The sequence below is a fragment of the Cavia porcellus genome, unplaced genomic scaffold, assembly GCF_034190915.1.
Source record: "Cavia porcellus strain 051 isolate PalLab524CR breed Dunkin Hartley unplaced genomic scaffold, mCavPor4.1 scaffold_14, whole genome shotgun sequence".
Taxonomy (NCBI): domain Eukaryota; kingdom Metazoa; phylum Chordata; class Mammalia; order Rodentia; family Caviidae; genus Cavia; species Cavia porcellus.
In genome coordinates this window covers 65,069,809-65,085,978 of record NW_026947497.1, presented here as the reverse complement: position 1 = coordinate 65,085,978, position 16,170 = coordinate 65,069,809, and the positions used below count along the sequence as shown (strand labels likewise).

At 52.7% G+C, this 16,170-nt stretch overlaps 1 protein-coding gene and 1 long non-coding RNA gene across 3 annotated transcripts in view; one reads left to right on the top strand and one right to left on the bottom strand.

Moving 5' to 3' along the window:
- Osbpl11 (oxysterol binding protein like 11) overlaps positions 1-10,573 on the top strand; it is a 59,095-nt gene extending 48,522 nt beyond the window's left edge. Inside the window, exons 11-13 of one of the 2 annotated variants that reach the window (XM_003477045.4) lie at positions 3,422-3,604; positions 7,796-7,949; positions 9,172-10,573. In XM_003477045.4, coding sequence (XP_003477093.1) covers positions 3,422-3,604; positions 7,796-7,949; positions 9,172-9,237 — 403 coding nt within the window. In that variant the 3' untranslated portion in view covers positions 9,238-10,573. The remainder of the gene's footprint in view (positions 1-3,421; positions 3,605-7,795; positions 7,950-9,171) is intronic. The other variant, XM_063261107.1, reaches the window with a different exon arrangement.
- On the bottom strand, positions 7,337-15,836 carry LOC134478749 (uncharacterized). Its single transcript, XR_010051609.1, has 2 exons — positions 15,486-15,836; positions 7,337-8,642 (listed from the first exon to the last, which is right to left on the bottom strand). It is a non-coding gene; the product is annotated as an uncharacterized LOC134478749 (long non-coding RNA).
- Between the last annotated feature and the right edge of the window lie 334 nt (positions 15,837-16,170).

The following is a 16,170-nucleotide window of genomic DNA, read 5'->3' as shown; positions in this document are numbered from 1 at the left end:
GGAAACAGAGGCTTATGCGTCTCTCACCTGCTTAGGGTCCTTCTCCCTTGTGCCCACTGTGTAGCCAGGGCCAGGAGGTGCCCGGGCATGATCCTGGGGCTAAGCCCACTCTTGCCATCTCTGTGCTCACTCATGACAGGGGACCTGAGTGTGACCCTATGTCACATGGGCTTTTCCCGACTAGCAGCTGAGGGTCAGAGACAGAGCTAAGCATTTCAGAAACTTTACTGGCTTTTTATACCTACTTTTCATATTTTTTATGAAAACTTAATGTTTCAGGTAGACATGATCATTTTTGCTAACAAGCAGTTATTATGTTTCTTTCAATTTCTTTTATCCTGTTTCTTTCAATTTCTTAAATTGGCTCATTTACCCCTTTCTACTCTTTAGCTACCCAAGTGACAGGTTCCTCCAGCACTCATGCCTATCTGTCTTCTGTGTCGCTCTGTCCCCACCCCTTCTCCCTCTGCATCCACAGCATCCCTTTCCTTAATTTGGCCAGCTACAAGGTCTCTTTTCTGTCATCTGTAAACCAGTGGGCTTGCCTAACATGGCTGCGCTTCTGTGTGCAGAGACAGACAGAAGCGTGCAGTTTAATGTTATAAAGACTTAGGAGCTGGGCATGGTGATGCACGCCTGTGAGCCCAGCACTTGGGAGGCTGACAGAGGAGAATGATCTCAAGTTCGAGGCCAGCCTGGGCCACACAGGAAGATCCTGTTTCAAAAACCAACAAAATAAAGTGTGAAGCCTGGGATGTTGGTGCATGCCCGTGACCCTCGCTGCGTGGGAAGCTGAGGCAGAAGGATTACAAATTTGAACCCCACCCAGTTGGTTTAGCAAGGCCTTGTCTCAAAATAGAAGGGAAATACAAAGGGCTGAGGACGCAGCTCGCTGCTGCTTGGCTCTGGTCACAGTGCTGGGGGCGGGGGCGGTGTCTGCCCCACAGTGGACAGAGCCACAAAGACGAAATGAGCGTGAAGACAGAGCAGGACAGTGGCACCATGAAGCCAGGGCTAGGTGGTCACTGTCATGAAACACAAACTGTAGTCCTCCCTTGATGCCCGAGGAGTTCTCCTTTTCCCGTGGAGGGAACGGGTTACCTTTTTTTCCTCCTCAAATCAATCTTATTTCAAAGAAGAAGAAAAATAAAATCTCAAAATGCATCAATCAGGGGACAACAACGGTACCTACATTGCACATTGCCACCCCAAAATCAGTGATCAGTCACCCATTGACTCAGTGGTCCCAGCAGTCCCAGTGCCAGCTTTTCTCCAAAGGGCACGGCGGCAGCGGCCACAGGTACTGTCTCCCTGACTGTTCATGCTCGGGTGGCCTTCGTGTCCAGAGACAGGGCCTAGAGCACCTAAGGGTCGGTCGTCTGTGTTTTAGAACTAGGCAAGGCCTCGCTGTCAAGTTGGTTTTTACAGTTATTCTGTATTAATTATGACAATCCTGGCCCTTCCCCGTCACACTGCCTCAGCCCACAGCAGCCCATGAGGCTCAGGGACCACGCTCGTTGACATTTAAAAAGCCGGCAAAGTCACACACAGGAAAACACACAGACTTAGGTATACATCCTCTGTGTTTAGCCAAAGCGTACATCCCAGTAGCCCTCAACTCTATGAAGGGTGCAGTGTCCCTGTCACCCCTGAAAGCCCCTCCCCCGGCCTGTCTGGGAGCTGCCACCGCAAGGGCCACCATCCTCAAGGTTCTTCCACTACAGCCCCTTCCCCATCTAGACGACCACGTACCTTGTGCATTCCAATGAGGCTCCCTTCTTTGCACCACTTTTTGTTCACACCCATCCTTTCAGTGTCACACTTGGCCTCTTTACAGCTGAGTAGTACTCCCCCTCTGGGCTAGCTCTGCTGCACACTCTTCTGCTGCTGCTGCCCACCTGGGTCATTTCCGGCTGGGGTCTGTGAGGGGTGATGCCGCTGTGGGCTGTGCTTGGCAGGCCTGTGTGTGGACACAGGTTTTCTTGCGTGGCAAACACCCAGGCTCAGAATGACTGGCTCACAGGGGAATGTTTAAACCCAGGAGGGACAGATTGTTTTCTAGAGTGACTGGCCGCGCGTGGGACCCATCTGCATTTCACATTAGCGATGCTGAAGCCTCTGCCAAGAACCTTTTGCTCATGTAAAGGCTGGCTTTTCTGGAAATGTTAGGAGTTTTCTTTATGTATCCTTCCCTAGGTAGGAGTTGCTTGTAAGAGACACATTTTAAAAATGTGTTCTCTGAGGGCTTCCCTGTTCATCGTCTCAGGGGTGTCTTCTGATCCACAGATTCTAGTTTTCATGAGATGCATTTTGTATTTTTTTGTATGAATAATGCGCATGGCTTATGTTTTTAAAATCCTTTGTCCCCCAGCAGGGTATTAAAATAGTCTCCTGTACTTTCCTTTAAAAGCTCTTTGGGGGCCAGGGATTTAGCTCAGTGGCTTAAGTGCTTGCCTGGGGTAAGCACAAGGTCGTGAGTTCAATCCCTGGTACCAACAAAACAAAACAAGTACAGTATTCAAATAGAAGCTCTTTGGGTTTAGCTTTTAAGTTTCAGGTGATGGTCATGATTAATTGGATTAATTTGGTACGCGGTATGAGAGGTGTATGTGGATATCTAGTTTTCCAGCACCGCTTGTCTCCCGCACATCAAGGCATACGCCTCCACACCTGGTGTACTCATTTTTAAATAAAGAAGAGGAGACGGACTGGCCTTTAGCTCACTGTGTAGCCCAGGCTGGTCTCGAACTCACAATGATCCTCCTGCCTCAGTCTCCGGAGTGCTAGGATTACAGGCATCAGCCTCCACGCCCCTGATAAAAGAGTAGTTTTTAAAATTATAGAATTATTACAATTTTAGCCAGGCATGATGGCACACGCACCTGTAATCCCACCACTCAGGAAACTGAAGCATGAGGATCACTATGAGTTCGAGGCCAGCCTGAACTGCATAGCAAGATCTTGTCTCAAGGAAAAAAAAAACATTGTTAGACTTTAATAAAGAATATTGTTAAGTTATCACACTTCAGTTTTGGTGATGAAGTCTACTTTTATGCCTAGTAGTGGGGTTTTTGGGAGAAGGGGGTTGGGATGGGTGGGTTAGGATATTTTTGCTTGTTTTTAGGGGGAAAGGTTTAATTTTGGGGTTTTTGGAGACAGTCCCACTGTGTGCTGGCCCCAAACTTGCATTGACCCTTCTGCTTCAGCGTGCTGAGTACTGGAATGACAGGCGAGCACTGCCACCCCAGTGGTCTGGTAATCTTCCTAAAGATTAAAATTGACCTGGTGGGGGGTGTCTCTGAGTGTACCCTGTGGTTTACAAAGGGAGTCCGGCTTTGGCACCAGCAAACTGCCATGTGTGGTACTGGAAGTCTTCAGGGCACCCGGATGTCACTGATGTGTGCCTCTCTCTGCTGCCCAGGGTCACCGCAGAGGTGAAGCACAACGCCAGCAGCACTGTGGTATGCAGGGTGCAGGGTGAGTGGAACAGCGTCCTGGAGTTCACCTACAGCAGCGGGGAGACCAAGTGCGTGGACCTGAGCAAGCTGGCGGTGACGAGGAAGCGAGTGAGGCCATTGGACAAGCAGGACCCGTTCGAGTCCAGGTGCATGGCCTGCGGCCTGGGAGGGGCTGCGTACTCTCTCCCCTCCGGGCCTTCCGGATCCATGACCACAGACAGATTGGTCACTCATTTGCTTCTGCCCGAGGGGCGGCCCCAGCTGGCGCCCTGCTGCCCTGGTGGCTCTGCCACCCAATGGAGCTCGGGCATTATAAACTGAACAGAAGTGGAGCAGCAGCTCTCCCACCCCGTCTTCTGGTTAGCAAGGCAGTGCACTCGATGACTCTCAGACACAGACCTCGGGCCCCACACAAGAAACCAAGAACTGCTGGCTGTAATTCTAATCAGAGACACAAGTGACATAGGTGTGGCAGGTTGTTAGAGGTCACCTCCCAAAGGTGTGAGCATGGATGGGCCACGTGGCGGCTACTGCGGGCTCCAGAGCAGGCAGTGGTGTGAATGCAGCTCCAGGAAAGTTGCACGGAGTCCATGATTGACAGTACATTTGAGTGCCGAGGCAGAATCAGAAATGTAGAGAGCAAGTGTAGCCTCCGTAACTGCAGGGCTCCCCAGGCAGTGTTCCCTAATGACTGGGTGTTAAAAAGACCCAGCTATGGCCTTAGGGGAGCAGGTTCAGTGCCCAGTGCACCCCAGCTGCAGGCAAGGCCCGAGGCTTTCCGTGCAGTGGGATGCATGAGGACTCACAGCTTTAGTTCCGTAGGCTGCACCCCATTTTTTAAGAGCTACTATACTTACCAGGCTTTAACACAGCACTGAAGAATGAAATTATTCAAAACATGTTAAATTCTTTCTTTTTCCACTTGTTATCTCCCAGAAACCAGATTTTCTTTCTTTCTTTTTTTTTTTTGGTCTTTTTCGTTTTTATCGGTACCAGGGATCGAACTCACGACTGCCTGCTTGCAAGGCAGGCACTTATGCCGCTGAACTAAATCCCCAGCCCCCCAGATTTTCTTTATATGCCTTTAACTATAACAATGTATCACAGCTGGGTGTGGTGACACATGCCTGTAATCCCAGCACTCAGGAGGCTGAGGCAGGAAAATTGCTATAAATTCAAGACCAGCCTGAGCTATGGTTGAAAACTGTCTCGAGGGGGCTGGGGATTTAGCTCAGCGGCATAAGCGCCTACCTTGCAAGCAGGCAGTCGTGAGTTCAATCCCCGGTACCAGTAAAAAGGAAAAAGACCAAAAAAAAATATTTTTGAAATATGGTTTTTATTATTACTATTACTGTTATTGGTACATTGTAGATACACACAGTGCTGGCGTTCGTCACAGGGCACCTGTGCCTGTCCGTGAAATACCTTGCTGCTGCTGCTTTTTCCCCATCCCCCTCCTCTGCCTTCAACCTCTCTCCCTCATTATTTACCAAAGCTTTGTTTCCATTTTTTCCTTTCTTTTCTTTCTTGTTGAAGGGTTTTTAAAATGTGTTTCCAATTCATGAGGCTGTGGCTCTGCAATGTGCTTTAGAAGAAGTTTTTTAACTACCACATCTGTATTTTTGGCACATAGGGCGTTATGATTGCACATCTCCTGGTGAGCTTTGCAGTCTGTCTTTTAGAGAACTGGGCCTTTCTCTGCTGCTAACTTGTGAAGGCTTGGCTGGCGTGTGGCTCGGGTGCATGGCTTGTGACACCTACACGATTGTCGCGAGCACCCCCAATTCTTTCTCCTGTGGAAATAAGTTTTCCCTCATCCATGTCCTTTAGAGGTCTGGTCTGTTAAGTAATTCAGTGTTTAGTTGCTTTCCTCACGAGCCAGCTTCTGAATTCATCGATTTTTGTCTTTCTTCTGTTTTCTCTTTCGCTGATCTAAGCTTCTATGTTTTTTATTGCCTGCTCTGTCCCACATGTGTCATCCTCTCAGAGTTACTCAGAGTGGACGCTTAGGGCAGGGGTCAGAAGACGCTTTCTGGTCCATTCAGGCTGAGCATCTGTGAAGTGTTCTGCAGGGTCTCGGCCCCGCAGCAAGGAGGCTGTGGCCGTTGTCAGCAGCTTTGCTGGGCCATAGTGGGAGCCATGGTACCGGAATGGGCAGCTGTCGCAATGAGACACCTGGCTTCCCTCACTGTTTTTCCTTCTTTCCTAAATGTTTAATGTTGTGAATTTCCTCCAAGGACTGTCTTACTTATACCCCTCAACTTGTTTGTTTGTTTGTTTGTTTGTTTGTTCATTTTTGACATAGGGTCTTGCCCTGTAGTTCAGGCTGGCCTTTAACTCACTAATTCCCCAGACTGGCTTTGAACTGCAGGAGACCCTCCTGCCTCAGCTTCCTGAATGCAGGGATTACAGGCTTGTGCCAGTCACTTAGCTCTAACTCTCATTTTTGATACGTTTTCATTTGAGAATATCTTCTGGTCTCCCTTTGTTATTTGTTTGGGCTGAGGATTTTGTCCCTCAGTACTAACGAACAGCCCCAGGCCTTGGGCTCGTTTGGCTGGTGCTCTGCCCTGGGCTGTGGCTCTACCCACTGGTGGCCTTTTGACTCATGGGATTATCTAGAAATGTCTTGATAATTTCCAAGTATTTGTAGATTTTCCAGGTATCTTTCCGGTATTTATTGATGACTTAATTTCATTGTGGTCAAAGAATGTATTTTGTGTGGTTTTATTATTTTTTTAATTTACGGAGATCTTTTCATGTCCCTGAGTGTGTCCTGTCTTGGTAGATTTCACATGTATATGGCCTGAGTCTGTTCCACAGTGTCAGGTGCATGTCCATTGGTGTCGATTAGGTCAGAAGTGACACAACTTTTCCAGTTTCTGCATCTTTAACTGGTGTTCTGTGTACTTCTATCAGTTGAGGTTGGTTATTGAAATTCCAGTTATAGCTAAACATTTCTCACAGCTCTTTAATTTTCACTTCCACTCTGGAAACTGAGGAAAGAGGATCAGTGAGAGTTCCAGGCCGGTCTGGATTACATAACAAGACCTTGACTCAAGAAAAAAAATAAAAAGAACTCATTTTATTAAAAGCTCTATCCTCAGGGGCATCCTCACTCAAGGTGACTATGTGGGCTTGGGGGGAGTTTTTTGTTGTTTGTTTGTTTTGTTTTGTTTTGGTGCTGGGGATTGAACTCAGGACCTCGTGCTTGCCAGGCAGGCACTTATGTCCTTGAGCTAAATCCCCAGCCCTGTCTAATTTTGAGACAGCATCTCCACTCCTAGGCCACACTGACCTTGGGCTCACATCATAGCCTAGGCTAGGCTCACACTTGCAGCAATCCTCATGCCTCAGCCTCCTGAGTGCTAGAATTACAGGCCTGTGCCACCATGCCCGCCTCAGTTTTTAATTTTGGTGTGGTAAGATTGTCAGGGTCTTATAGATGACAGTTTTGAGAAATCTGCAGTGTCAGGCACTCTAGTGTGGCTCCTTCTGCCGGTTCCAGCCCTAACCCTCACATCTGCAGCCCCCTCTGAGTTTGTTTGGGGTAAGGGGGCTCTGCAAAAGTCTAAGGTCATCTGTGTGTGTGTTCCTAGCATCCCATCACCCTTGTTGAAGGGACTGTTCTTTACTCAGAAATCTGCCCGGAAGTTCTCTCTTGCTCAAAGTTAGAGGTCCCCTCCCTACCGTGGCCTTGGACTCCCAGGCAGGGGGTCCAAACTCAAAGGAGCCCTTTCCATTTCCTTGTCTCAGTGATGCTTGTCCTGCATTTTCTTTTGCTTGATACCTGAAAACCACTGGTTCCTTATGTTTTGGTTTTTTGAGGTACTGGGGTTTGAACCCAGGGTTCCACAAACACTAGGCAAGTGCACCACTGAGCGGTAACCGCAGACCATTTTATTTTTTGAGACTTTGTGAGACATTTTTTGTTGCCCAGACTGCCATCAAATTAGCAATCCTCGTAGCTGGGGTTGCGGCCCTGCACCGGGTGTCTGGCTGTTTTATGTTTTCCCTGGTTTTCCTGGTTGAGGTAGGAGAGGGAATCTGGTCTCCATTAATTCCTCAGGCAAGACACACAGGTAGGCGTTTGCATTTCAACTTTAAAACTTCGTATGCTATTTATTAATTTGAGTCTCCCATAAATGAAAATTTTATTGGGAAGCTATGTGTTATTTTCAGTTGAAGAATTAGGGGCCGCGGCACTGCTGCGTGGCCACCCGGGGGCCTGGCGTGGGCGCCCTTGCATCTCGGGGATGAATGTAGCTCCCGCTAAGCAGGGATGTCCAGAAGCCCCGCGGCGCCGCTTGATCACTGTCCCGCTCGGTTGGTTGCAGGCGGCTGTGGCGGAGCGTGACGGAGGCACTGAGCTGCGCGGAGATGGAGCGCGCCACAGAGCACAAGCGAGCGCTGGAGGAGCGGCAGCGGGCAGAGGAGCGGCTGCGTGCGGAGTCAGGCGCACCCTGGAGCACGCGCTACTTCTGCAAGGAGGTGGGCGCAAGAAGGACGCCAAGGGTTACTGCCCTCCCTGTGGGCGTCGGGCTTGGTGGCTTCTCAGAACCGGTGCCCAGGGCCCCTGCTAGCACTGGGCTCAGCGGGTGGGCACAGGCTGCTCTGGGAGACAGCCCAGAGCCCGGCTAGGTTGATGAAGCAGGGATGCTTGTCACCGTGTGCCAAATAAGCCCCAGCCTTAAAACACCTTGGAACATGGTAGGTAGAGTAAATTTATAAATCTTCTTTAACTTCAGTTTTTTTTTTTTTTTTTTTTTTTTTTTTGAGATAGGGTTTCCCTAAATTTCTCAGAGCATCTGGGGTGCACCACGATGCCCAACTGTAAAAATTATTCTTAAAAAGCAAACCAGTGTGGCTAGGGATGCAGCCCAAGGTGGAGCAGTCACTGGGCTTGCAGAGGCTCTGGGTTTCACCCCAGCACCAGGGAGGGAGGACAGAGGCACAGACCTGAGCGCCCGTCCCGCTGCCCCCGTCAACTTGCACCAGTGCTCGCCCCACTCACCTTGGCTTTAGCTCAGCTCTGACCTCACTCCAACTCCTTGCCAGGTCCTCTGCACAATGACCAGGGAAGTGGTCAGCAAAGCAGCAGGGGACAGCGCTTCGGGCCTGCAGCTTGCAGGAGAGCACACAGTGGGGTCGAGGTGGCCGGGTGGACACAGGCAGGGAACGGCTCTGTGGGCACAGTGTGCATGACGCTCACCCTGGGCCCTCCACCGGTGGCTCGCCCAGCCTGGCCCACCGCAGGCATGTGTGGTGCCAGCTGCTCAGGGCTTGACTTTCCCACATAGACTTTTTCTTTGCCAGAGATGCAGCTCGGCAACACAAGCACCTACCTGGCAAGCACAAGGTCCCCAGTTCAGTTCCCAGGGCTAAAATAAAAGCTTCCTTTATGTGAGAGTAGATTTCCCTTTCCGTGACAGTGTCACTTCTAGCTTTGTGTGATGTGTTTCACTGGTGATTGAATCCAGGGCCTTTGCACTGAGTGCCTACCCCTATTTTTTTGAGACAAAGTCTCTCTAAGTTGCTCGGGCTGGGCTCAAACGGCAGTCCTCTTGCTTCAGCCTCATAGTGACAGGATTACAGTAAGCCCCTGCCCCGGCCCCCACCCTGCCCAGCAGTCCCAGGGTCTGCTTTGCCTCCTGTCAGAGGAGGTCCCTGAATCTCTGTCGTGTCCCCCCCACCCACCCCCTCCTGGCTGCAGGGAGACGGCTGGGTCTACCACAAGCCCCTTTGGAAAGTGCTTCCAGCAGCTCAACCAGCAGAGTGACACGTGTTCTCCCCACACCAACCCTATGGCTCTCGGTTCCCACCCTGACTGAACAGAGTCACCGTGCACCGCTCTGAGTGAGCCACCCTGCTGCTGACCTCGAATGTACCTCCTTGGGCCCCGCCTTTGGCAAGACCAGAGTCACTGTCCTGTGACCAGCAATATCTCAGCCCACTGGGGCCCGGCCTGCTCCTGCCGCACAGGGGCGGCCATGCAACAGAGGCAGCGGGGCTCTATGACCTTAACCCTTGCGGGTGAACCGTGAGGCCCTTTCAGCCCTGGTCTGCTTTCTGTCCATCACTGAAGCGTTGACTGCATCAGAACCAGCCCTGGCGCGGGCCAAGTGGCCGGGCTAGGCCCGCGTCAGCATCTAGCGGCAGAAGCCTGGGGGCCAGTGACAGGCGGCCCCTCCATACCCAGCCAGTCACCTCCGCAGGGCTCTCAGCGGTGGCTCTCGACGGTGACCCAGATCCAAACCCGGAGGGTTTTTCTCCCAAGTGTTTTCCTATACTTGAAAACAGCACTGACTTGAAAACTTCCGGAACGTTTTCAGTACCTAGTTTTATTAAATGTTACACTTGAGCGACAGTTTTTTTAAACGTGTTCCCATTGATCTGATGAGATGGGGCCTTTCTCACAGACAGATGGAAGTGTTGGAGGACGCAGCTGTTACTTATGTCCCCGCCTGGCCCCCTCACCAGCCGCTATCAGTATTGCGTGAGCTGGGCTGCTGTCCCCACCTCTGACCCCACGGAGTAGAAAGAGCAGCCACTGACCCAGTGTCCCTGCTCAGCCACCCCTGGGACTGGGACATGAAGGGAGGCGCAGTCCCTCTTGTCAAGGACCTGAAACAGTGAAGAGTATGACAGAAAGCTTTCAGGAAGGCCATCGGGGTACAAACCCTTTTCTAATCAGTATTTCATCCGGGGGAGGAACCCCAACCTTGGACCTGGCACCTGGACCCCTTTCTCAGTGTCCGTGGACAGCGCTCACCCTGCGTCCCTGCAAGTGACCTGAGCTCCAGGAGTGGTGCCTTACGCGTCCCCCTCCCCGATGCGGTCTTCCACCCGAGGTGACGGGGTCCCTGCCTCCGGGCCTGGCCTGGGGAGAGCTGCGCCCGAGTCCTTGCAGACTGTGAGCGCTGGGCTCCCATAGACTGGTCTGGAAACAATAGTTTTTTTCAACCAATTGTAAGTTATACAAAAAGAATTGGTTTGTGTACAACCGTTTTAATGATTCCTTTTGCATTTTTGCTGTGAAATGCACTGAAAATATCTCCAGATGAGCTATAGTTCATGTGTTGGGAAAATTCAGAAATAATAAAACTAGAGAACAATGTGGTCTTGGTTTGTGAGTGGGGAGAACAAAGCTGTATCTAACGGGGTCCTCACCCACCTGTCTGGGAGCCACTGCCTTTCCCTTCCATCTCTTACTCTAGGAAGCTGCCGCTGAAGAGGATGCTTCATGGGTTTTTAAATGAAAATGTTTAAATTTTGTTTGTCTCCTTTTGTTTTTCGCCATTGTTGCCCAGGCCAGTGTTGAACTCGCAGCCCTGCCGCCTCAGCTCCTGCAGAATGTCCCGCTTGTAAAGGTACTGGCACAAGAGTGAGGATGGGCCTGGAGAGTTCCACTGTGCTCTGTGGGCCACTGGTGTGCCTGGTGATTTCTTGACTTGGTGGCCCTTTTCAGGAATCCCTGAGAACCAATCCCAGGTGATACTGAGGCAGGAGGAATGCAATGAAAAAGGCCGGAGGCTGGCCTGAGAGTTTAGTGAGATCCTAGCTCAAAACATAAAAATGGCTGGCAGGAGTCGAGCACCCCAGGTTTGACCCTACTGCCACCCTGAAAAATGTTTTTGAAATAGGAATTTTAAATTGTTTTGTTTTTTTAAGGCAGAGTCCCACTGTGTAGCCCAGACTGGCCTCACACAGATCCTTCTGACTTGGCCTCCACAGCACTACCACCACACACGGGCAGAACGTTTTTTTTTTTTTTTTTTTTTCCTGAGACAGGGTCTCACTATGCAGTTCAGGCAGGCCTTGAACTCACTTTGTAGTCCAGGCTGGTCTCGAACTCACAACGATCCTCCTGCCTCAGCCTCCTGAGTGCTGGGATTACAGATGAGAGCCACCATGCCTGGCTATGGGCAGAATATTTTAAATTATTATAAAGAACTGTACTTGGGACTAAGTGACATCCTCCCTGTGGGGGCCAAGCTCTTCACAGGCCATGAAAGAGTGCTGCTGCAGGGTGCCCCTCTCCCTGCGCCTGTATGAGCATCACAGTGCAGTCCTAGGAGCAGGGCCAGGAGGGCTGGGTGGCTGTGCCTCCAGAGTTGCAGTTGTGGCTGTGGCTGCGGCTGTTTATCTACACCCTGTCACAGTGCCAGCCTCTCTTCTGGCCAAAGTTACGTTGTTTGGTTGGCTCTTTATTTTTTGGACTACCAAGGATTGAATTCAGGCCATGTGCTTGCCAGGCAAGTGCTGTACCACTGAGCTACATCCCCAACCCTCCTCACCATTTTTTAAAATTTTACTTTGAAGCAGAGTCTTCCTGTCTGCACTATACTGCCTATAACCTTTCTGCCTCAGCCTGGAGTAGCTGAGAATATACATATGCGCTCATGTGTCCCGACTTAGGGGAATTTATTAGACAACACCCTGTACCCCATATTCTGGGACAAAATGCAGGGTGCCACAGAAGTGCGTGACGGAAATCCCATGAGGCTGAGGATGACATTCCAGGGACAGTGACTGTTGCCCTGCAAGGCCACCAAGAGCTAAAAGGCAAACTACAGGCCTTCAGCTTCCTGGAATTTGCCCAGCGGATCAGTGGTGGCTGCCAGGGAACAGCGGTCTCACCCAGCACTCCTCTCTCCAAGGCTGCAGCAGAGGGGGCACAGGGAAACTCGGGGCCCTGAAATTGAAACACCTCAGGGCCTCGGGCAGCTGAGTGTGGGCACCGTGCCGCTTTCCAGGTTTCCCTCTTCTCTCCTTTTCGCAGGTCACACTCCTGGGGCTCACACCGTGGACCTCGTTCCCACTGTTCTGCTTGAAGGGCGCCATTGCCCCCAGCAGGTGAGGGCCCTGTGACCCACACCACTGGCACTGTCACTACATCAGGGAGGACAGCCGAACAGCCCCAGAGGATAGCAAAGAGTGCCTTTGGGTCCTCTTAGGTAGGGCCACACTGCTCGTAACATCCTAAATACCTCAGAAGTGGGGCAGGAGCCCAGGCGGCCGAGAGGGACCCCTCAGGCACAGGGTTTTATGTCAGGCCGGCAAAGGTGTCTCCTGCCTTTAAGTCCATGTGTCCATGCACACGTGGGTGCGTACACACAAGTGAACACTGAGTGGATGAGTGCAAATATAAAATGCGGAAGCAGTGGGCATAGGGCAGGCAGCACACTGGTTGGGCTCCCGCACAAAAGCCAAAACGGGAGAAAGTCTCAAGCGGAGAACTCCAGCCCTCCCAACATGCAAAACAAAGCACATGCCTGCCTGTGCCTGAAATCCCAGCTTTGGGAGGCTGAGACAGGAGGGTGGCAAGTTTGAACCCATCCTGAGGATCTCGGCAGCTCAGCAAACCTTGTCTCAAAAATAAAAAGGCTGGCTGCAGCGCCATACCAAGTGCCCAGTTCAACCCCTGGTAGCACTAAGGTGTAGCTCAGGACTCTCGGCTAGGTCTCCAAATAAGACAAAATGAAACAACCCCAAACACCGCAAAAATTAGAACTTGAGATCAAGCACATTCAGGGTGGTATGACCATAGGCAAAAATTAGAATTGAAGGGAAAAAAGAGACAGGAAAGGGAAGGAGAAAGGGAGGCGCCACTTGACGGAAAAGGAAGTAGGAAGCCACGGCTGTCCAAAGCACCACCCAGAATTAAATCAAATGAAAACTACTGAGGCCAGCGTGAGACCTCAGCTGGGGGCCAGAGCCCCGCACACCCCCTCTGCATCCCCACTGGGCACCCGAAGCAGGGGGAGGGTGTCACATGCCTTCAGGAGCCCATTGTCCTCAAATTGTTGCCCTTTTTTAGGACAGCTCACAGGGACAACTGGGTGACCTCTGGGTGCCACCGACCAAGGCAGCCACTGCCTTCCCCTTGTGTCCGAGCCTCTTCACTGTTGCTGGGGGGGGGGGGGTGTTTTTTTGTTTTGTTTTGTCTTTTTCCTTTTTATTGGTATCAGGGATCGAATTCATGCTTGCAAGGCAGGCGCTTATGCCGCTGAGCTAAATCCTCAGCCCCACTGTTGCTGTTTTTTGAGGCAGGATTTCTCCATGCTACATGGCCCAGGCTGGTCTTGAACTCACTGAGATCCTCCCACCTCAGCCTCCTGAGAGCTGGGTGACACGTGTGCACTGCCATGTCCAGCAGGGCTGACTTTCAGTAGGTGAAAGTCAGGGTACTGCTCTGCTACCCCGACCACGGAGCAAGTCAGTGACCAAATGTAGTGCTAGGCTCCCCACAAATGTGCATGGCATGCTGGGTGAGAGGGCAGTCCCCCTTTCCCACTGCACCCATGGCTCAGGAGCAGTCTGCACCAAACCCCAGCGGACCCAGAGCAGGGCATGGCCCACACCAGGGCTGGGTGGCCAGTGTGGGACAGGTTAGGGACCAGCACTCCCCAGCCACTGTGTTGTAACCAGGCAGGTTGCATCTTAGGGGTGCACCTCTGTAACCTCACACATGGCAGCTATGCTCTCCCTGCCCCTCCCCTCCAAACAAAGCCCTGACGCAGCCCTGCAGGTCCTCTGTACCAAATTGGATCACCATGGCAACAGTGGGTCATCACTAGGGCAGAACTCCCTGCCCTCAGAGTGGGTGAGCAGCCCGCACTGGGTGGCTTTAGCCACTCAGTAAGAGGAAGAGGATCAAAAGATGGTGGCATCACTGTGACCAATGGGCTGCCACAAGCCACCTATCCCTATGTGATTATCTGACACCTCCCACTTAAACCCCAAGGGCCAGAGGGACCATAAGGTGCCACTTTCCTGTCTGTATCCTACTAGAAACCAGGACAAAGGGGTCTCCAGCCTTCTGCTGCCAGAAGGCCCTTCCTCCCCAGCTGCCTGCCTCGGTACTGCTGGGAGACTGCGGAACTGCGCACCTGCGCTGTCCTCAGAGAGCAGTAGGCTAGAGTCCAGCTCCAGGGGGTCTTCTTTCCCTGACCCTCAGCTTTGGTTTCACTGGACAGTTAGGGACAGTGGGAAGCATCATTCACCATCGACACAAATTAGATGAGGGGACATTTGTCAACCTTAAAGAGGCTCCTTTAACCCTCTCCTCTTTGACTTTCCTGTATTGTTTTGTTTTAAAACAGTGTCTCCCTTTGTAGCAGTCTCCCTTTGAGGCAGGGCAATCCTGTCTCGGCCTCCTGAGCGCTAGGATTACAGGCATGCACCACCACGACCTGACCGGCTCTCACTGGCTTTCCTCATTCTGACATTCGGAACAATGGGCAGGAATCACATGGCATCTACTCCACGGTGCTTTAAACAGTAGTGTCCCCTGACCCCCCCCCCCGGCCCCCACATTCCCAAGTCAGCTGCGAGGTGCCCTGCGGACCCAACAAGAGGGTGGCAGCTGCTCAGGATAAAGGGAGCAGAGGAGAGTAGAGGGGTTCTGGGACGTGGAGGGCCCTTGGCCCAGCTCCAGGCCTGGTTTGCACCCCAACTGTGCCCAGCCCTGAGAGCCAATCCCATCCCGAAGTCAGACCCTGCGGGTAGATCCCCGCATTTACCTGGCATCCCCAGATTTTCAGGGACTGCAGGGGCTCCGGGACACTGCAGGGCCAGTGGAGGCACAGGTGGGGGTCACGCGCTCTGGTCGCCCAGCGGGGGACCCCTGCCCTCTGCACCATGGGATTCCTGGGGCGGGGTGGGGGAGGCGGCACTGCAGCAACCAGGACACCTCCCGGAGGAAGAGGGGAGGCGAGGGCGACACCCCTGGGACGCAGGGCCCGCACGGATAAGGCTGAGACCACCGGAGCCCCCAGTTCCCGCTTTCCGCTTTCCTTCCGGCTGCCCTTAAGCAGACCCAGCCTATGTGCCGCAGCGGTCAGCGCGGTGGGTGACGATTTCCCCGGTGACTGTGAGCGGGGTGGCCCCGTGCGCATCACCGACACCGTCGCGCGGGATCTGATCAGCGCGGGCCTAGCGGCCGCTGCCCACACCCCCAAATAGGGCCGGAACCTGCGTGTCACGCCCCTTGACCCTTGCACAGCCCCTCCTCCATGTCCTAACCTTTGACTCCAGTCCTGCCTGCAGTCCCCAGTAGGGTCCGCACTCCTGGGGATGCCTGCTGGATCCCGCGGGTCTGACTGCAGGCGCACCTCGGTCGCAGGTGCCACCAGGGGGAGCTGGGTACAGAGGCGACCTCGCCGCACCGCGCTGCGCCCGTGTCTGCACAGGCTCGCAGCAGGTCCCCAGAGAGCGGAAGACGCGAGCGAAGACCACCGCCCAGCTCTGACCCCTGTGTCCCCGGGGCAGACGCTGGGAACCCCAGGGAGCCTCGGAGGCTCAGCGATCACGGGGCCTCGGAGTAATCTGGCCCCCCGAGTGGGCAGGAGGTTCAGGCCTCAGAAGTGGCCCCAGGAAAGGCCACCCCAAGGCGAAGCGGGCGCAAGCTGTACCCTCCTCCCCGCTGTGCCCCTCCCAGGGGACCCGGCCTCCTGCAAGCGCCTGGCTGGGCAGGGCACAGGATCCTGCTGCTTGTAGCAGGTGGAAGCCTGACGTGGTGGAGCACATCGCCTAGCACTCGGAGGCTGAGGCAGGAGGATCTTTTCATGTTCTAGACCAGCGTGGACTACAAGTGAGCAGGACCAGCTTGAACTGCACAGTGAGACTCTGTCTCAAAAGGTTAAAAAAAAAAAGTGTGAGGGTTCGGGTCTGTGACCAAGGTGGCAAAGTGATGTGTGCATCTTGGAAA